We start from the raw sequence: 22,498 nt of genomic DNA on the forward strand, positions 1-22,498 counted from the left end.
ACAGCAACAGGTTTAAGAGTGAACACTGACTGTCCAGAAGCCAACTCAGAAGTGCCAGAGAGCAGCCCCAGGGCCAAGAATAGTGAACGTGCACCAGTTGTCATGTCTTACAGATGGAATGGAGAGGGTCAGATTAGGCACTAAATTAGTGAAATGAAGGTCGGGGAAGAAAGTTCCACTTAAATGGAATTTACACTGACTGCTTAGAGTGAACTTGCTAAAAGGATCACGCACCAACCCCTCCCTGGAATAACTCTGCTCATAACACAGTTATGTTCATATCACAGTTCTGATAATTAAACTCTCCTGAAGTGATCAACTGACTCTAAACGCAAAGAACTGGACTCACAGCAAAGGCCTGCTACATGAATATAATGAATGTTAGATATTTTAGATTAAAACCAAATGTTTTCGGGTCTGTCCGCATTTTTATTATGTTCCACATTAAGCAACTTTTTGATTAATTGACAAACTACTGGCCCTTATCATGGTGTCCTAATATCCTATCAATAAATTTATCAATGAACCAAACTGTACTTCAAGTGGACAGTATGACCAACTACCCTGAAGGGAAGAAAAATGAACTAACACAAGCAATTTCTGAACACACAAAAAATGAACTATATGCAGTAGTTAGGGTTAAAGGGATATTATGCCTGCAACTTACTCTTAAATGGTTCAGAGAAAACAATTATATTCAATATACAGAGACACACACACAGAGACACACATACACACACACACCCATAAAGGAAATAGGTAGGGAGAGAAAGGATAAAGCAAATGTGTTAACATTTGGAAGAAGGCTGGGAGAAGGCTATCTGGGAATTCTTTATACTATCCTTGCAACCTTTCTGTAAGTCTGAAATTACATTCAAATAAAAATAGAGAACTATACATGAATATATGTCCATATGCTTATGTATATGAATATGTGTGTGCATTCTAAATGACTCCTGTTGCAGAGAGGGACTGTAAGGAGATGACACACAAAAATATATGGAAGGGGTAGTCTTCATCTCATCCTACAAACCTGTATACATACTAACATTACACAGCCAGGTTTCTGCAAGTGTTAGAAGAGAGTCAAAGTGTATGGGGGTCCCCACCTATATGGACAACTGAACCCAAGTTCAACACAAGTGCAAAAGCAATTCAGTGGAAAAGGATTGAAGGATAGTCATTTCAAAAAATAGTGCTAGAAACATTAAATATTCATATGCAAAAAAATTGACTTTGATTCACATCAGATCAGAGACCTAAATATAAATCCCCAAATTATGAAACTTTTAGGAGAAACCATAGGAGAAAATCTTTATGACCCTGGTTTAGGCAAAGAGTTCATAGATAAGACAGCAAAAGTATGACCCAAACGAGAATAAATTAGAAAACTTGGATTTCATTAAAAAATAAAAACTTCTCAGGGGAGGGATAAATTAGGAGGTTGGGATTAACATATACATACTACCATATATAAAATATATAACCAACAAGGACCTAATGTATAGCACAGGGAACTACACTCAATATTTTGTAATAACCTATAAGGGAAAAGACTCTGAAAAAGAATAGACGTATATGTATGTATGTGTGTAACTGAATCACTCCGCTATACACCTGAAACTAACATAACATTGTAAATCAACTATACTCAATTAAAAAAAAAAGAAATCAAGTTAAAAAAAAAAAAACTTCTCTTTGGGAGATACTGTATGACAAGGAGAAAATATTTACAAATCATATATCGGTAAAGGGCTCATACACAAAATTTCCAAAGAACTTTCAAAACTCAATGAGAAGAAAAGAATCCAATATAACAAAGGGGCAAATGATTTGAAAAGACACTTCACCAAAGAGGATCTATTGAAAGCAAATTAGCACATAGAAAGATACTCATCATCATGTCATTAGAGAAACTAAAATTAAAGCCACAATGAAGTGCCACCACCTACCTGCTAAAATGGCTAAAATTACAAAGAGTGACCCGACCTTGTTTTAACAATGAGGAGGAACAGCTAGTGGGACTGTACACTGGAACCGGTTTGGAAAAGAGTTCCACTGTTTCTTAAAAAGTTAAACATACACTTACCATATGACTTAACCATTCCATTCCTAGGTATTTACCCAAGAGAAATGGAAGCATATATTCATACTGAAACTTGTACATGAATGTTCACAGCAGCTTTATGTGTAATCACCAAACACTGGAAAACACCCAAATGCCCAAGAAAGGGGAAAGGGTCACAAAGTGCAGTACATGCACACAATGGAATACTACTCAGCAATGAAAAAGCAATGAGTATGGGTACATGTAACCACAGGGATGGCACTCAATAGAATTATACAGTACAAGATACCACAGAAAAAAGTGTATATGCTATATGTTTCCATTTATATAAAATTCCAGAATGCTAACTAATCTGTAGTAACAGAAAGCAGAAAGCCTCTTGCCTGTGGCTAAGAGGCAGCCATAAGAGGAAGGAGAGAGGAATCACAAAAGAGCAGGAAAAACAACTAGGGGTGATATGATGTTCATTATCCTGATTGAAGTGATGGTTTCACAGGTGTACACGTATGTCAAAATTCATCAAACGGTACACTTTAAACATATGTAGTGTATTGTATATCAATTATACCTCAATTAATCTGTTTTTTAAAAGTACATGAGGGTTGCCACCACCGACACCATTAAGCCAACAAGCCAACAACATTGTGCACAAATCAGTGAACCTTTGTCAATCAGAAACACAGCACAGGAAATTTCTGCAATAAGAGAAAGCCGATCAAGGAGAAGGAGACAAGCTGTCAGCATCCTCACTGAGGTACTAGTCATAAATCCTCATTAAGGCTACAAGGACACGGCTTCCCTGGTGGTGTAGTGGTTAAGAATCCTCCTGCCAATGCAAGGGACACGGGCTCGAGCCCTGGTCTGGGAAGATCCCACATGCCATGGAGCAACTAAGCCCGTGCGCCGCAACTGCTGAGCCTGCGCACTGGAGCCCGGGAGCCACTACTGAGCCAGTACACCACAACTACTGATGCCTGTGCGCCTAGAGCCTGTGCTCCACCACAAGAGAAGCCACTGCAATGAGAAGCCTGTGCACTGCAATGAAGAGTAGCCCCCATTCACCGCAACTAGAGAAAAGCCCGCGCACAGCAACAAAGACCCAACGCAGCCAAAAATAAAATAAATTAAAAAAAAAAAAAAGGCTACAAGGACACTGTGTGCTGGAAGATTGTCTTCCTCCTAGATAACTGATAAGCACTTCCATTAACCAGTTTCCCAGAACAAGATAAGTTAATTTGTTTATTGGAAAACCAAGAGTTCTAGTCTAATTTGTTAATAGCAAGTATTAAAGGCCCCTACATAAACAGAACAAAAGGGAGGCACATCTTCCAAAGCAGAAGTCAGCAGATACACCAGTTTAATGCAAGTCCGTGGCACTGGTTCTACCTCAGCCAGAAAAGCAAGATGCAGTGCGTTCCCCTCTCAGACTCCCTTTAGGAAATGACTCCACTGGCAGTTCAGTGAAGACTCAAGACCACGGCAACAATGCCTCCTGCGATGTGTTATTAGGAGATTCGACTTGACCTACAGGATAGCCCACCCTTGACATTAAGAGGCAGCTTTACACTATTTGAGGATGAGACTTACCTTAAATTGATCAACTTTCTCAAGCTTTTCCAGATCAGGTACCAATCTCACTCCATCTTCTAGAGTTTTAAGGAATTCTACTTGAAACTCTACCATTTCAGTTAAATTTCCAAAGAGCACATCAAGCTGGAAAATGCAAAAGAATTTCATCAACCCCCTATTTCATTAGTGTGCAGAACCTTTATTTGCTTCTGATTTCAAAGTTTTTCTACCCATACTTATAAATTACGGTAATGCTCCCACCACCAGAAGGCGGGGCAGCTCCCTCCTTCCTCTCCAAGTGCACACCAAGAGCTCCGCAGGCAATAATTTGGTCTATTTATTACAATTAAATGAATTCAAAATGCTCTCAGTATTGTGTGTACTTCCCAGGCCTTCCTCTTCACCAAGTCAAGCCATCGTGTGACCCTCACAAAGTTCAGACAATTGCCACCATACCTCATCTTGGGTGAGAAAAGTTTCTTTTTGAAGAGGTTTTAGGTATCGCTCCATGAGGCAGTTTAAGTCCTAAGGGTTGAAAGAATATGTGATTAGCACAACTAAAAGTCTATAAAGAATCTAAAGAAAAAAAAATTATGTCCCAAATGCTAACATTTCAGTCTTTACGTCACTGAGGTCCACTGAGGCAGAAGTGAGCCAACCTTTTCTCAAAATATGTCAGACTTTGCAGGCCATATGGTCTCTGTTGCAACTATTTAACTCTGCTGCTGTACAGGAAAGCGGCATAAATAATACCTAAGTGAATGTGTGTGGCTGTGTTCCAATAAAACTTTATTTGTAAAAACAGGCAGAGAGCTGGATTTGGCCCAAGGACCATAACTTGCTGACCTCTGACTTAAAGACTAAAACAGATCATTAAAAACAGATGATACTATTGTAACATGGAACTGAACATAACTAAATTATACAGTTAGAGGAGTATATCATTATACAATTATCATAATTAGATGAATTATAGAGTTATAGGAATCTATTATAAATTATATAGTGTTGAAATAACTTTCTAGGCCCAAGATGGAGCCATTTCTGCCTGGGGTGTCGTGTCAGCAAACCTAAATTTAGATCATTTTTGTGTGCCTGTCAATACACCACTTGACCAGAATGTAGTATATCCACTCAGCCAATTTCCAAACGCCAGGCCAACTCTGGGCCTTCTCACCCCAACCAAGGTTGACTACGTGGCCCCAGCCAATCAAGTATTATCTATTTGTCTCTTCCTTGTTCTTTATTCTTTACCCTATGAAAGCTTCTTGCCTTCGGTCCCGTTTTGCAGTTCTACAAAAGGAGACTGTCCACTTCATGAATAAAGTTTTAAATAAAGTTTTTATCACTTTTAAATTATCTTCTTTAATCATTTTTAAACAATAGTTCTATGTATTATAAATTATATAGGAACAAATGATATAGTTTCAGGAATATAACTAAATGTCAGAACAAATGATAACACAAAACAGACCTGATATCTTTCTGCCTAGACCCAAAGTAGATTGTGAAGATACTACTTCTTGAATTTGTCAAAAACGAATTCAATTTTAGTATGAGCTCAACAACCTATTTAGAAAGGTCAGAAGGTTCGCTTAACATCCACTATCATCTCCTTTCGGAGTCAATCAATCAGTTATTTATATCAACAAAGTGCTATAAGAATAGATATGCTTCCCTAAAACACAAAAGGAGATCGTAACATTCAGAATCAAGGCCAAATTCCATAGGAGAGACCAAGATACCCTTCAAGACTGTGATGTGGCTTTGCTGTTAGTCAACACCAGTATAAACATAGAGCCTGCATCCTTCCGAAAGACGGGAGGAAGCATGCAGGAGGGAGGGCAGGAGAAGACGTACTTTCACATAGGTGCGCTCCGTCTCCAGGAGCTCACAGATGACCTTGCGCAGCTTATCGGCATCCGTGAGCTGTCTCATGGTGGCCAGCTGAGGCCCGGCAGAGTCCTGGGGGGACGGGCTCGGGTCAGAGGAGTTCATCTCGTGCAGACTGCGGCAAAATGCAGCCACCTGTTCTGTGCTCTTCAGAGCACAGTTGAAAAGGCAAGACAGACGAAGTTATCCCCCACTAGAGAGACTTGTCTGGCATCTGTCCCTCCTAAAGATGTTCTTCCTGGTTAATGAACTGCCACACACGAATCACATCTCTCATTTCCCCAAATTGCTCCACACATCTGAGAGCTCCCTGAATGCTCAAAACAACCATAATAACAACTGCTGACATATACTGAGTGATCACTGCATACCAGGCACGGGTCTGATTCATCTAATCCTCCCACTTGGTAAGTGAGGGCTATTAGCATTCCTATTTTACAGCTGAGACAACAAGAGGCCCAGAGAGGTTAAGTAACTCATCCAAGATTGCACAGCTTGGATCTGAACCAGGCAGCGTGGCTCAAAGCCTGTGTTCTTAATCACTCTGCAAGAAGCTCTCCAATGAGGAGAGGAAGATATGGACAAGTGCATTTCACCCAAAATACAACGGTAATTCATTATCAGACTCTCAGTTCACTGCCCTATACATATTTACCTTGCAAAGCTGGAAGATGATTTTATAAGCAAAGAGTCTTCTGTCTCTATTAAAAATTGACACGGAGGCAACTCTCTAGATAACAACAGATATATATATATATATATATATATATATATATATATATATTTTTTTTTAAGTTTCTGTCTCTCCAGCTTCTCCAAGGCAGAAAGATTCCACCACCACCAGCACCCATCACCTCCCCTCTCCTCCAACTAAAACTAAGGGGCATTGGCCCCTGAAAAAGACCTCAGTAGGAGAGCTCAATCCCCACCCAATCTCTGTCCAGGATGATTCAGGTGGAAGTTTGGGAATCTAGAATTCTAAAATTCCAACTTTTCAAATTATGCAAAACGGTTCTTCAAAGCAAGGGTTGAAGACGGACCACTGAAAATCCTGTGGAATCAGTAATTCCCCACCTTGGCTGCATGTAGGAATTACCTGGGGAGTTTTTAAACCTCCAAATGCCCAGTGCATCATCCAGATCAATTCGATCAGAATCTCTAGGATGGGATGCACAAGTGTTAGTATTTTTTTAAAGCTCTCTATGGTATTACTCCAAAGGCTATTTTGTAGCACAACATCCAGTTTATTAGTTTATTAGTATTTGTTCGAATGTACCACTCTACAAATGTCTCATGCATATCTCCTTGAAAGTAGTGGCTGCCTTCTTGGACTGCTCCTCCCTGTTTCTATTGTCCAATTCACCCCTAGGCACAAAGTATTTCCAATATAGACCTGCGCAGATAAAGAATTACTTTCAGGAGTGAGCAGGTGGGTATTCCACCTGCTCACTCTTGAAAGTGAACATCCTGAGAAGACCATCCTTCCAAAAACAACCATTGGTGCAAAGAGCTGAAGGTCAAGGCTGGCATTCTGTGGTAGGCAGAGGAACCAAACCAAGTGTATCCCATGGGGGCAATTCTTAAACACAGAGGAAGGTAGGTAACATTAGCATGCCTTCTCCTCATTAGCATATTACCTTTCCCTCATTAGCATAGCCCAAAGGGAAGGAAGCCCGGAATAAAGACAGGACAAGGACATGGGAAATCAGAACTTAACAAGGATACATTAGCAGCAATGTCATGACAGGAAAGAGCAGAGCCAGGACCCAAATCCACGTAATTATTGATCCAATTTTCTTATGGTTACACAGCTTATTTATTGCTAGCACAGATCCTGGTCTTGTATGCTGGGATGTATTAGTTACCTGTCAGTGGCACTGTTAAACGTTCCCTACGGAATCAGTGTGTCAGACAATGACAATCCCCACAAAGAATTCTCCCTTTGGTGACTGATGAAAAACTCACCAAAATGGGCTGAACTGTAAAGCATGTGACTTATAACCCAATAAGGCTGTTAAAAAAGAAAAACTACTTTTTTTTAAATCACAGCCTGTTTCAGTAGAAATAAACTAAACAGTTTGATTTAGTTATGTTAGGGTTTTACAAACTCAATGTCATCATTAAATATAAACAGTTAAATATGGCTTTGTCCTAATAATGAAAAAGGAACAAGTATGTCCATTTTAACAAAAATGTCCATACGCCTTTCAGATGATCTCATGATAACTGTAAAAGGCAACTGCAAAAAAAAAAAAAAAAAGGCAACTGCATTATAACATAGACATCATAGAAAGGGGGTTGTGCCTCACCAAATGAAAATCCCATGGAAAGACAGTGATAACAGCTGACAGCTTAAGTGCCCTGCCCTCCAGCTAATCCCAAACTCTCCTCTGTCACGTTGATTTGTCACTCGTCAAAACAACAAATGTATAATTGGCACCTTCGCTTACACAATGCTTTTCTAAATGTCCCAACAATAACCACAGCTGCCTGTTACTTACATGCAAATTAATAACATAGCTATTACTCATGATACGTAAATCCATTCACGTATTCCCATCAGAGACACAGGAGACCTTTCTGCAGTTTTATCATTTAGACAAGTTGCCATGAGAACTCCAATGTCCTCACAGATTACACCAAGGATGTCCCACACTTTAAGAAAAGGCAAGTTAGAACCTTGGGACTCTGACATATCAAAGGCAGGAAATTCAAAAGACATTTCCCTTTGTGCTCCCAATTTGCACCATCCTGACTTGTTGCCATTCTCAGCAATATCTGGCTCAAATAATGAAAGGCATGACATGGAGTTTCTGGGTTTTTGTTCCCTCCGTTTCACCATAAATACTTTAAGGTTTCCATTTTTAAGAGTGTGAGCAGGATTGCTGACTTTGCCTATGTCAAGTCCACCACCTCTAAGGTTCAGTATTCTGAGTTTTAAGCAGGCCCATCGGGAAAGCTCAGGTTAGTGAAACGTGGGCCAAGGCTCTAGTGCTCTAAACCTAGCCATCTCCTACCCAACCTCACGTCCAACAGCCAGGCTCCCCACCTTCTTCCTGGCACACCCCTCCTGAGCCAAGTCCTGGATTATATTAGGAAATACCTTTAGCATCCCAGGGGATACCTAAAAATATCCTTGAGTCCTCTTCTGAGAGTTCAGAGCCTTAGGCATCCCTTCCTTATAAGACAGAGTCTTCCTAAGCTAAGATAGATTTATCGGGGGGTGGGGGGGAAGCAGTTTCTCCACTGGCAAGCCCCTTGTCTGATTCAAGTTATAAACTCTCAGGTTTATCAAGGAACTGGGTCAATATGGACATAATCTTTTTACTGTCAATTCCATGTTATCTAAATAAATAATTAATAAATTTAATAAAATAAATAAAAAGACACAGAATAACAAGTTATATTGTATATATTGTCAAAGGTTGCTATTTATAAGGCTTTTAATGAAATTTTTGCTTGGAAACAACTTCAAAGGATATCATCAAGTTTGAGAATTTTGTTTTACTAAAATATTACCCCCCAAAAAATGAAATGCAGGTCATCTTTAGAATACCTCTAACCTAGAGATTTTACATGTTGTGGCCCAGTTTTTAAGTCCCCCTGCCCCCATACTGTGGCCAAACTTATTTGCATCAAAACCTATTAGGACCTGGGGTGTGGGAGGGATGAACTGGGAGATTGGAATTGACATACATACACTATTGATACTATGTATAAAATAGATAACTAATGAGAACCTAGTGTATAGCTCAGGGAACTCTACTCAATGCTCTGTGGTGACCTAAATGGGAAGGAAATCCAAAAAAGAGGGGATATATGGATTCGTATAGCTGATTCACTTTGCTGTACGGTAGAAACACAATATTGTAAAGCAACTATGCTCCAATAAAAATTAATTTCAAAAAACCTATTAGAACCTTCTCCATGTAGCCTGGCCAGGATATAGGATGTAGAAGGAGTTGAGTGCAGTGCTTTCCTCCCTCTACCACTGAGTGATACATGGCATCCTGGTCATTTACACATCAAGCACTGTAGCCCAGAAAGAGAGCTGCCATGAGAGGTCCTCAACATAACTCCTAAAAGCCAAGTTTCCTGGAATCGGTACAAGTAGCAAAGGATTGCTGGAAAGAAGAAGACAGACACAGTTTCTCCAAGTTCAAACCTCTCCCCGTTTGAGGACTGCCATCAGTCCCCAGGGACACGAAAAACACTTATGGGCATTTCAGAGCTGCCAGTTAAAACTGTTAAAGGGTAGCCGAGCTGTTCTACTGTCAGGATGAAGAGTTACCCACCCAACGTACAGAAATGAACATGACAACTGAAGGAGGAAACGGTCTAGTGTACTGAGGTCTGCGTGAAGTTCAGTGTTTATAATATCACTTTCTTCCTGTGGAAGATGAAAAGAAAGTACAAAAAGAGGGGGGGAGGCTTTCAAGTACACACTACCAACCCAAGCTACCCAGCTGTTAAAGCTCTTCCTGTTATGCAACCACGAAAGGCAATTTCTATCTCGGGATGAGTTCAGAGTTCTAAAACTGTCCTTTGAGTCTGACCGATTTAACACTTCCCACAGATTTAAAAGGGGCCAGAGTGGCCTGAAATCTTATAGCCTTTATTTAAGCTTTTTTGGGAAACAAACACCAAAGTAACATATTCCATAATTTCAGAGACCCTCATATACAATGATAACCCCTACAGTTCTCTGGCATCTTTTTGGTCTCCTTTTGAACAAACTTTGAAGAAGAAACATTCAATAAGCATAAAGGCTTGCTTGAGTAAATCAGGTGTACTCACTGTCCAAGTTCAATTTCATGAAGTGACACGAAATCTAATAGTCAACAGACTCTGATATTAATATTTAACTATTAAAAGGTTTAACGTGATTTTAAATTATTCCTCCCCCTTAACCCACTAAACATTTTTCTTATTAAAGAGGCAACAGTCACCGTAGGAATTGGCATACACAATGTAGGTCAGTTGACATTAAATCATTAATACATTCCCTGGGCCAACACTTGTAAATCCACCTGCTTCTCAAGTAAGCAGAAATGAAGTCAAAAGCACTTAAAACTTTATAGGAGGCAAGTTGAACATCCTTCTTCCAGAAATGCTTGCTGAATACTTAGGCTACCCGACTGGAGGTGGAGATGGGGAGACTTATCACACATATAACACAAACATGTTCAAAATCTCAACACCCAAAAGAAAGACGGAAACATTCAAATGACATTTACTTTTAAAAATAATAATAACAACCCCCCTTTCTGTCATTTAGAAATGAAAAAACAGATACGTGTAAAGATTCTTGGCAAACTCGACTTCACTCCAACTACTGATGTCCCCCACTCCCATGTTAAAATGTATATTCTCTATCAACAAGGGGATCTCAAGGGCAGAAGGCTGCAATATGGGGACATGGGACAAGCATATCACCATCATTTGAACTGGGAAACAAATCAGCTAGAAAGTCGTAACATAAACAAAAGGCTAGCAAGATAGAATTCAAACAGTGCTCACCAGGTGAAGCGTCCGATATACAGAATCACCGGACCTGCCACTGTTTTCAATCCTGGGCTTGCGCTTTATTTTCCACAAAGCAGACATCATCGGGAAGGTATTCTCATGATAATTCTACCTCCTGACACGTTCCACAAAGAAACAGAAGTTTCTTAAAATACTCGGAGAGCACCGAATGCCTTCTGGCTCCTGAGAGAGTATTCTCCCATCCAGACAGCCCATGCCGGCTGTGCCATGAAGACCTACGGCTGCATCTCTCCAGAGCGAGAACAGCGACAGCGCGACCCGACAGCAGCCCCCTCTGCCCGTCAGTGCCCTCTGGGAGGGCGTCAAAGGCTAACCGATAAACCAGAATTTATGCTTTGATTTCACCTGGCTAAACAGCAGAAGTTCCAGAAAGGGAGAGCCAAGAGGCAAGAAAACAATGCAAAAAAAAAAAAAAAACGCCTCCCAGGGATGTGAGCGTCTCTACCCTGCAGACTGAGATGAGCTGATTGGCCTGCATCCTGCACTGCACAGGAATATTAAACCCGCCCGGCTCAAACTTTGAAGACACCCCTCACAGAGTTGAGAGCAGACACTAAAAACTAAAACATTTTTTTAACAGTTCATATTTTCACAATGTCCCCCGAATGCTTTGTTACAAAAACCAAACATTTCCGAGACAACAACAATTTGGATTCAAAAGAAAAAAGAAGGCTTTCCAATTGGAAATGCTCTGAAAATGATTCTCATACACTGGCTAAGTGGAAAACAAAATCACAGCTGCCAGGGGGTCTGGAATGCATGATAGGACTGCCCGGAGCTAATTAGCATTCATTTCCAGAGACAAGAGTTTTCAATTAGAAGCAGGGAAACAAGTGGGTGGGGGGGGGGGGGGTGGTGAGGAGGTCCTTTGAGGTTGTCACCCACAGTCACCAGAGGAAGGAGGCGGCTTACAAAGAGAAAGGCCGCCAGACTGTCCCTGTGGTGTGGAAGTCCCACGCCCCAACCCCGTGGATGTGACAGTCCCGTGTCACCACGGCTCAGCAACAAACTCACAATTACCTACTTGCTCAACCCCAGAAGACCACGTGCCGCAAAAACTGCCATCTAAAAAAAATTTGTAACAACACACAAAACTCCAACACGCCTTCTCTTTATCCTGCCCACTGTTTCACAAAAGGATTCGTTTAGGAAGAGCAGCAAAAATATTAAACAAATAGACAAACAAAATCGACAGCCCTCATGTATTCAGCCAGAATAAAAAATGATTTCCTGTTTCATTTCATTTATTCATTTGTTTGTTTATCTATTTATCTAGTTTTCACATTCTACACCGAGCCTGGTGCATTCAAATTAAGGCTAAATCATCCTTCCACTTTTAGGCAGCTTACAACTTAAATATGAATGTTTGGTTTATCCTCAAGAAAAATGACACACTGATATAGGAGCCGCATCAAAAAATTTTGATCCTTAATCAAGAAACTTAAGATATACACTTGCTCTTACTTGAAATCATGAAAAAAGACACGAAGCTTAAGCGTTAGAAAAATATTTCACGAAGCTTAAGCATTAGAAAAATATTTAAGTGGCTCATGAGTATACAGTTGCCTCTTAAACAACTCGGGGGTTAGAGGTGTCGAATATCCTTGCAGTCAAAAATCCACGTATAACTTATACTCCTCCCCCCACCCCCATATACGTAGTTCTTCCATATCCACGTGGTTCGTCCGCATCCACGGTTCCGTATCCGTAGATTCAACCCACTGCAGGTCAGTAGTACTATTTACTATTGGAAAAAAAATCCACATATAAGTGGACCCTCGCAATTCAACCGCCATGTTGTTCAAGGTTCAACTGTATATCTAAACTGGCTTATACTATCACTAATTAATTACTTCCTTCCTTTTTTGAAACCTGGTATTTAATACCAGACCTTAACAATCTGGCCAGAAGGTCGTTTTAGCAAAGCAGTTAACAACAGAGGGCCTCGTTTTGTCATCTCAGAGCTGTGTGACCTTCAGTAAGTTGCTTAACCTCTCTGTTCCTATATCGTCATCTATAAAATAGGGGGAATAACAGTATCTATCTCTCAGTGGTATTGTGAGAATGAGATAGGTTAATATGGAACAGCACCCAATATATACAAGACACTACCTCAGTATTAGCTTTCATTTATTAGTAATAACAAAATCATTCAAATAAAGAAGATAAAAACTGAATCAAACCAACACCAAGAGTATTTTCAGGTACAGAATCACACAGTGCTCCGTACATCCAATCTATAAAAAAAGGACTGTGAACCTATGGTGTCACTGAGTCCACCTTATGATCTTTAAAAATACTCAGATCATTACCCAAACTTGTCAGTAACTTCAAAGATATTCTCCTTTATGAGAGCCTACCGTGAATTTCTACAGTGAAATCCAGGAACAGCATCGCCTGCTCCTATACTTGACCCTGGCTGTTCCAGGCACGTTTCAGGGTCTTGTTCTCAGGAGAAAGAACCATGAAATCAGAGAGGCACCTGGGATGAGTCAACAAAACCCTGGGGCCTCTTCCTTCCTCTCTGCTGCCAGAACCCAATATTATAGAGGACCCTGTTTGGGACTTCATGACTCACTATATTTAAAATGGAAACAATCTCTCAAAATCCACAGAGGGAGTGGAACACTGGGCTATTACAGTGAGGTAAAAATGATCCAAGTTAAAAAGTATTCAGAAATAAATGTCTTAGATACAGGAAAAATAACTGTACTCCCAAATCAAATTAGAAACTGAGAATTAACATTTTTAGTTTAATAATAGAACAATTTAATAAATAGCCTTCAAAATATCTTACCTCACACGGAAATAGCTGTTTCTCTTGAGGGCCACTCACCCTCCCCCACCTCCCCAAAAAAGTAGGTAAAAGGCCACAAAAATAAAAAGTAACTTTAAACAGCTTTTGTTTGTTTTTTTGGCCTTTAAATGAAACATGCATGTTTCCGTTTACTGGCTTTTTAATTAATAACCAACAACATAAAGCCTTTCAGTCTACAAATATTAAATTTATAAACATTAAAATTACTTTAAAATATTAAATTTTATACTGTGCTCAACTTAGACAGAGAATGATGGTCCTATGATGGCAAAAGAGAAACATATGGATAAAAGCAATGCTGAAGATAGTCTAACATATGCACTCAAGAAAGTCCTACAAAGATATATAAAGACAAAAAGAGACAGAAAAGTATACACAGAGAAATGTAGGTTTTTGAAATAATCATGCGGATTTGAAGGGTATATTTCCATTATCAATATCAGTTATATTTTTGACCCAGCCAATCATCCAATTACTGGACAAAGGCAAGAATCACCTGATATTGTAGATGAGAAAAACAAAGGTATAATTTAAAGTTGCGTGATTTGCTCAGGTTAAGTGACTGGTCAAGGTCAAGCAAAAGAATAGGAGACAGACAGGGGGACCAACATAAATATGTCAACAACATTCTGAAAACAGAAGACGAATAAATACAGACATAATCACATATCACTGTTTTTACTGCGGAGGGGTCTTTCAGATACAGGTAACAGAGTTGTCAAATTGTTATACTCTGGAGACTGTGATGAGAAGAGGTTATGGACACATAGAACTCTTTAGGAAGCGGAATAAAAGCATGATGAAGTATGGAAAACAAATTCACAGTTGCACCTAAGAGTCAGGATAAGAGCTTTGTCACAGTGCTCAACCGGGTGAGAAGCACTGTATTTTGGATTAACAAAGAGATTGTTTCTTCCCCTTTAATGAAAAAAAAGGTGCTCACCTTTCAAAACAGCTAAACAGAGATAATGCAAAGGGAGTTTGTCATAGAAACCATGAGTAGCAAGAAAGTATAACTGACCCAATTGTACACATTTTAGATGCTGTTTCATCATACATATATGGAAGCATAAGAAGGAAACAGGATGAAATGAGACTTTAATTCATTAAGAGTGAGCTCTGCCCTATATTCTCACATATGGGTTTGTTCTCAAGACTGTACTTTGGATTTCATATCCTATTTAGTGACATCTCAGAAGTAAAAACACTTTGGTCCCATGGAGGGGCCTTCTAACCACATACAGCTGCAGAGGTGACGTGTCAGCTGTGATTCTTTGGTGGTTCAAGACATGGGATGTGCAAATGGAAATCTCTCACCTTGCTGCTGTGATCAGTCTCATCGGAGGATTCCAAGTCTGGCCCTTCGGTCTCCTCCGGAGCCGTCTCAGCACTACTGCCCTGCTGGTTGCAGAGGCTGTGCCCTGCAAGGTGAAGTCAGAAGAACACATGGGTCAGCACGTATAGTCATTGCTATAAGCCATGCCAGTGCAAGGGAGTATGGGGTCAAGCTCATGACGTGTACATATATTGTTAGACACTCCCAAGTGTGGGCTCCATGATCTTGGTTCAATAAATGTTCGTTTTTGTTGTTTTTATTGTTACCACTATTATTATTATTCTATAACATAGTATATTTTTATTATTTATAATACATATTTTATAATATACAATAATTGCTGTGGACTGAATATTTATGTCCCCCCTCAATTCCATACGCTGAAGCCCTAATCCCTAATGGGTCTGTATGTGGAGGTGAGGCCTTTGGGAGCTAAGTAGGTCTAGATGAGGCCTTGAGGATGGGCCTCCACCAGAGCTCCCTTCCTCTCATGTAAGGACACAGAGAAAATGCAGCTGTCTGCAAGCCAGAAGAGAGCCCTCAGCAGGAACCCTGATCTTGAACTTGCCAGCCTCCAAAACTGTGAGAAATAAGTATCTGTTGTTGAAGCCACGCAGTCTGTCGTATTCTGTCACTGCAGCCCCAGCTGACTAAGACAATAATTTACTATCCATCTATCTGTGAAATAAAATTTAAATAAAATTATTTGATTGATTTATAATCAAATTAATTGCTGGATCAATGACTTCATTGCTAAAATAACTGAAGAAACCATTCTGAGAAGAACATTAAAACAAAAAATAACTTTCATATAGATTACCTGGCAAACTTCACCCACTCTTCCCACCATATTCTATGCAAAAGTGCAGACAACTTTCTTTCCTATTTTACCACGTCCCTACTACAGTGGTTGGCTATGGTAGCCCCCTGCACTGGGGAAGAGAACATTAAGATCTCTTTCCTCTGGGGGGATTCTCAAATTTAAAGAGCATCTGACTACCTGGGGGTTCATGTTATGCAGATTCAGATTTAATAGGTATATGGTTGGACCTATGACTCTGCATTTCTTACAAGCTCCAAGATGTTATCAGTCAAGAGGTCCATGGACCACACTTGGAATAACAAGTCTCTAGTATATTTACAAACCTCTAGCTAGTCTGATAAGACAGTGGTTTGATGACCATTATCTTAGAATATGCCAGGCACTGGGTCAGGGACTACAGCACCATCACTCTAACCCGATGAGAGAGAAGGGAAGAAAGAGGAGAAGAAAAGAAGGGAAGAAAGAGAAGACAAGAAAGAGAAGGGAAGAAAGAGGAGAAGAAGAGAAGGAGCCACTTTCTGACTCTTTGGATGAAAGCGTCAGTCTGCAAAGAGGCTGCCTTATTCCAATGACACGGTTACAGTCACAAGCTGTTTAGCATGACTTTCTGATCAAACTCTAGGTTGGTTGGGAAACTAAGGAAAGAAGCCAATCCCTGAGCAAACCTCGCTCCAAGGCTGCGTCCTGTGGTCCCCTTCCCCTCCTCTGGAATGAAGCACCAATGAAGCGAACGCCTACCTTCTATGGTTTGCAAGTTTCCCCTCGCCTCCCCGCACCCAGTCGTAGAGTTCTGGCTCTACGATTTTCTTGCACTTCTTTTAATTACTTCCTCACTCAATAACATGGTGGGAGCCATCAAAGAAAGAGGCCCACTTAACTTAGTGGATATCAACAATGTCACACCGTCACCACCAGAGGAAAAAAGAGTGACTGAATACTTTAAATGGGGGCAATGACCTAGATTCTGGGGCTAGAAAGAAGGGGAGGATTTGAACAGCGTTAAGCTCTGAGATGGCAGGAACCACGCTCCCTCAGCACTAAGCAGGGTGGCGAGGCTGTACACAAGGTCACCTTCACGCTGTAATCTGCATAATGGCGACCCCCAGACGGTACAGCCAAATACTGTGACCCTGCCTATCTCCACTGTATATCATAATGTCTGGGCTCTAGAGGTTGCTCCCAAAATAATGGGAAAAGGAATGAAAGGATTTTCATTGTTAACAATACCGTGGGCCAGGTATCCTAAAAAGGAAGCAAAAAACCCCTAATTCTACAAAACACTTAGAAATTCTAAGTATCAATAAAATAGAACAAAATTCTTTTTATATTTTTTTCTTTTCTTTTCTTTTTTTTTGGCTGCGCCGTGCAGCATGCGGATAGTTCTCTGACCAAGGACTGAACCCGTGCCCTCTGCAGTGGAAGCATAGCGTCTTAACCACTGGACCACCAGGGAAGTCTCCCCAAATCCTTTTTAAACATAAAGCTGAGCTCCAAGAAATCCCCAGAGCCCAAAGTGAAGAAGACAAAGGAAGCAGGAGGGGTGGGCCAGTCCCAAAGCCATGGCAGTGCTGAGTAATCCATCAGGCTCCAAACTCCAAACCCTAGAGCAGCGTTTCCCAAAGGGAGCGGGAACCTGTTGGTGTCAGGAGGGGAAAACGTTTAGGAGGAAAACTGTACACATGGCAGGTACACAGGGCACTAGCCCCCCTGGGCTCCTGGGTTCTAAGTACCTTGAGCACTCCCCAGCCACTGTGACAATCAAACACGCACCCCTACAGAGCCCAACAGCAGAACCATCCCAGCTTGGGAACCACAGCCCTGGAGCCTTTGGTGTCAACTGTGAAGCCGTGAGACAGAAAACAACTGTTGGGTCAGTACAAACTGGAGAGTTAGAATCAAATCTCCCACATTCATATGGTTCCTTTGAAGGGCTACACTTTTACCCCAAAAAGACTCAAACAGATTTTTTTTCAGAAGTACTCACTGGCAAAAGAGGAAAAAAAAAAAAGAAGGAAAAAGGAAGCTGATTTAACTCTGCCCATACTCTGGGATGAGTGGGGATGGAGGAAGAAGGGTTTCTTCTTGGAGATGACAACCACAGGCTGGCTGCACGGGTGTTTGAGATTCAAATTTACACTATGTCCTACATTCTGCAGACTCCAATGTCTTAGTCTGCTCAGGCTGCTGTAACTAGGACCGCAGACTGGGTCGCTTAAACAACAGACATTTATTTCTCTCAGTTCTGGAGGCTGGAAGTCAAAGATCAAGGTGCCAGCAGATTCTTTCCTTCGTGAGGCCCTTTCACTGGCTTGCAGATGGCCGCCACCTCACTGGGCACCTACATGACCGCTCTTTGCGGGTGCAAGGAGAGGGGGGTGAACCCTGGTCTCTCTTCCTCTTCCTACAAGGACACTAATCCAGCTCGTAACTTTGTCTAAACTTAATTACCTCCCAACGGCCCCTGACTCCTAATGACCCTCACATCAGGGGTTAGGACTTCAATACAGGAATTCAGTCCGTGATCCTCAAGATGAAAAATTGCCATAAAGTCGTTCTAAATTTGTATTCCAAGGGCATCTGGCAGAAGCCACAACAAGTCTGCTCTAGAGGGATTCATCCTTAATGATGGGATCATATTAATGGTCAGACATAAGCTGGGTCAAACAAGAACCTATAATCCATTATTATAAACACAGGAGAACCAAGTCCCCATGAGGGAGAAGCAACAGCCACAACAAGCAGCAGAATCAGACTCCCAAGAAATAATACCGCAATTATCAGATAGAGATTGTCAAACGAGTACGCTTTTAAAAAAGGGGGGCGGGGGACAAGAAAAGAGAGACTTTCAAAAAAGACCAGGTAAATTAGTAAATTTTTTAGAAATGAGAACTATAATCACTGAACTGAAACACTCAATGGATAAGAATAAGAGTTGAAGAAAGAAGCTAGGAAGGCCTATCTGAAGACATTATCTCACTAGAGCACAGAAATTCTCAAATGCTCAAACTATCAACACAATTGTATTTCAAGCTAAAATAGTATTCAAGAAGAAAAATATAATCAAAATCATTTGACAAAGAGTGAGAAAGTTTACTAATACAGAACCTCGCTAAAAAACAATTCTCTAAAGGATGTACTTCGGCTGGGAAAATATATATACACACACGCACGCATGTATAATCTGGTATACAAGGTTACCAGAGAGATAAATAGAGACCTGATATTCACACAGGCAAGTCGTAGTGTATGAAACAACACTCCACACACATCCAAAAAGGCATTTGGAGGTAAGACATACAAGATGAAACTAAAGCAATGGTGGGTGATTGTATTTAAACCATTTCATGGTCCTTTTATGCTTCAAGTGAGGAGTAAAAAGAATTTGGTCTTGTTTTGTTAGAAATCATGTTAAAATTTTAAGGGCAACCACTAAAAGAAAAGAATTAGACTGTATAAGTTGAAAGGGGAAAGTGGAGTTTAGAAATTCAGCCAAAAGAGAGTACAGGAAAGGGCAGGAAGAACAAACAAGATCAAGACAGCAAAATACGATGATAGAAACGAGACAAAATACATGGATCTTCTAAATAAATGTAACGTAGACTAAACTCAATATTTAAACCTCATGTTTAGATAAAAACCGAAATAATGTCATACAAAGCCCCACCTATATGCTTATACGCAAGAAACAGACCTAAACAAAAAGACACAGAAGACTGAAAGTATAGGGATGGAAAATATATTAGGCGAACGTAAAGAACGCTCTCCAAATGCCACACAAAATAGATTTAGTCAGACTATAGATGTAAACATCAAGAATTATTATGCTTGATCCATGAATTTTAAACCCTACTCACAAGGATTAGCAGTTTATGCAAAGAGCCCACATAGGAGGCCATAACACAAATCTCAACAAATGCCAAAGAATCTGAATTCAGACAGACCACACTGGCAGCATTATTTTTGGAACTAAATTTGTTATGAAAGCGCAAAAGGCTAGTAATACCAAAGACAGTTTTAGAGAAGAAAAATAAGACTGGGATACTTTCCCTACCAGATATCAAAATGTATTTAAAGTTACAATAATATAAGGCTGTGCAGAATTAGCAAGAAGACAGGCTAACAGAACAGAGAGTCCCAGAAACAGCCCCACCCGTGTATGGAAGTGTGATGTACAGCAGATGTGTCACTGCAGATCCAGGGGAAAAGAATGGAACATTTGATAATGTGGCTAGGACAGCAGATTACCCACATGGGAAAATAAAAAGCTGAACCCTAACTCACATCATTCATAAGAATCAGTACCAGGGAGGTATAAACCAGAAAGTGAACAGTCCAAACTATAAATCTTTCAGAAGGAAATATAGAAGAAAATGTTTGTTGCCCAGGGGAGAGAGAAGGATTTCTTAAACAAGATATAAAAAAGCACAAATTCTATGAGATAGAAAATCAGATTTTACTAAAATTAAAGACTTTTCTTTGTCAAAAGGCACCATAAAGGCAACAAGATACATTATAGACGGAGAAAAGTTATCTTCAACACATATAACTGGCAAAAAATATTAATATCTAGAATATAAAAGAAGTCCTATGAATCAATAACTGTGGGTCTATCTGATTCTAAAGCATATATTCTTTTTTTTTTTTTTGTGGTACATGGACCTCTCACTGCTGTGGCCTCTCCTGTTGCGGAGCACAGGCTCCGGACGTGCAGGCCCAGCGACCATGGCTCACGGGCCCAGCTGCTCCGTGGCACGTGGGATCCTCCCGGACCGGGGCACGAACCCGTGTCCCCTGCATCGGCAGGCGGACTCTCAACCACTGCACCACCAGGGAAGCCCTATATTCTTTTTTTACCCTATTAGCTATGCTTCTGCCCTTAACTGAAGATAAAAATTAATAAAATAGGAGAGAAAGAGAAAAGGCAATGCAATTGTGGTAGACAACTGGCAAAGATGACAGTGATGATTCCTCCCATCCCTTTAAGCACGGATCTTTGTGTCAATGACCCCACCCCATGAATTTGGGTTGGCCTTGTTTGTGACTTGTTTGGGCCAACAGAATGTGACATAAGTGGTGATATATGAAGCCTTCTGAGCTAAGGCTACAAGTGGCTTTGCAGGTTCTTGTCTGGTCCTCCAGGAACCCTGGACCCACCATACAATGAAACCCCCAAGCTAGCTTCTTGAGGATGAGAGACCTCAAGGAAAGAGGGGTCCAGCCAACCAATCACCATATATGTGAGTAAGGCCATCTTAAACCAGCCCCAGTCAAGCCCAGATGACAAAGTCACAAGAGTGACTGAGGCAAGGAGAGCAGAACAACCATCCAGCTGAGCCCGGCCCAAACTGCTGAGCACAGTGAGCAAATTAAATGGTTGTTTTGGGTGGTTTGTTACATAGCAGTAGATAGCCAACACATGGGTAGGGGGAACTTAGTCATCCAAGAGAGCCAGAGAGGCAGGAATTGACAGTGCTGCCCTTCAAGAATGCTGAAGAGAGGGCTTCCCTGGTGGCGCAGTGGTTGAGAATCCGCCTGCCGATGCAGGGGACACGGGTTCGGGCCCCGGTCTGGGAAGATCCCACATGCTGTGGAGCAGCTGGGCCCGTGAGCCATGGCCTCTGAGCCTGCGCGTCTGGAGCCTGTGCTCCGCAACGGGAGAGGCCACAACAGTGAGAGGCCCGTGTACCGCAAAAAAAAAAAAAAAAAAAGAATGCTGAAGAGAGACACTGGCATGGCAGGAACAGGGAATCCAAACCAGGAAAAAGTCCTGTTTTTGTTCCCACACTTCAAGGCCTTCTCTGAACACTTCCCGGCTGAAGAGGCTTATAGAACACCATTGTCGAGTTTCTATGCAACCCCATACAAACACAGATTTGCGACTTCCTCTTCCTTTACCACAAGAGACCTTCCTCTAAGAGCAGACCCTGAAGGGATTATTCCCTTTGTCGTGGAGGTAGCTGTCCCCATTTAATTACCAGTACACATGCAGAGGGCTCCAGAAAGCTGAAGACAAGGCTGAGAGCTGGTTGAGGAAGTAATCAAAGCAGGGAACTGCCTGTCCCACTTCACTCTATGCCCAGCACTTAGCACATCACCACCTGGCATAAAAGAAGCGCCAGTTAACACGTGGCAGCACAGAGAGGAAGCAGGGCCAAAACTAAAGAGACAAAGGATGAGCAGGGGTATACAGTGGAGAATTATTCAGCCATAAAAAGGAAGGAAATCGACTCTTTGCAAAAACATGGATGGACCTTGAGGGCATTATGCTTAAGGGAAATAAGTCAGTCAGAGCAAAGCAAATACTGTATGATCTCACTTATGTGTGGAATCTAAAACAAAACAAGCAAAACAAAAACAAAAACAAACAAAAAAACCCTCACAGATACAGAGAACAGATTGGGGGTGGTCAGAGGTAGGGGGCTGGGGGGCAGGTGGGTGAAATGG

The 22,498-nt window shown here is 41.1% G+C and overlaps 1 protein-coding gene across 5 annotated transcripts in view; it reads right to left on the reverse strand.

Annotated features, from left to right (window-relative positions):
* The window catches only part of TIAM1 (TIAM Rac1 associated GEF 1), a gene marked incomplete at both ends in the record, with an annotated part of 138,031 nt that overhangs the window by 27,379 nt on the left and 88,154 nt on the right, over positions 1 to 22,498 (reverse strand). For 2 of the 5 annotated variants that reach the window (XM_079705045.1, XM_079705043.1), the window contains 4 exons: positions 3,656 to 3,781; positions 4,094 to 4,162; positions 5,498 to 5,677; positions 15,213 to 15,316. In XM_079705045.1, coding sequence (XP_079561171.1) covers positions 3,656 to 3,781; positions 4,094 to 4,162; positions 5,498 to 5,677; positions 15,213 to 15,316 — 479 coding nt within the window. Of the gene's footprint in view, positions 1 to 3,655; positions 3,782 to 4,093; positions 4,163 to 5,497; positions 5,678 to 11,050; positions 11,141 to 15,212; positions 15,317 to 22,498 lie in introns of those variants that run through there. The other 3 variants (XM_079705044.1, XM_079705047.1, XM_079705046.1) reach the window with 3 other exon arrangements.

Source organism: Hyperoodon ampullatus (assembly GCF_949752795.1).
Source record: "Hyperoodon ampullatus genome assembly, chromosome: 5".
In the NCBI taxonomy this organism is placed as follows: domain Eukaryota; kingdom Metazoa; phylum Chordata; class Mammalia; order Artiodactyla; family Ziphiidae; genus Hyperoodon; species Hyperoodon ampullatus.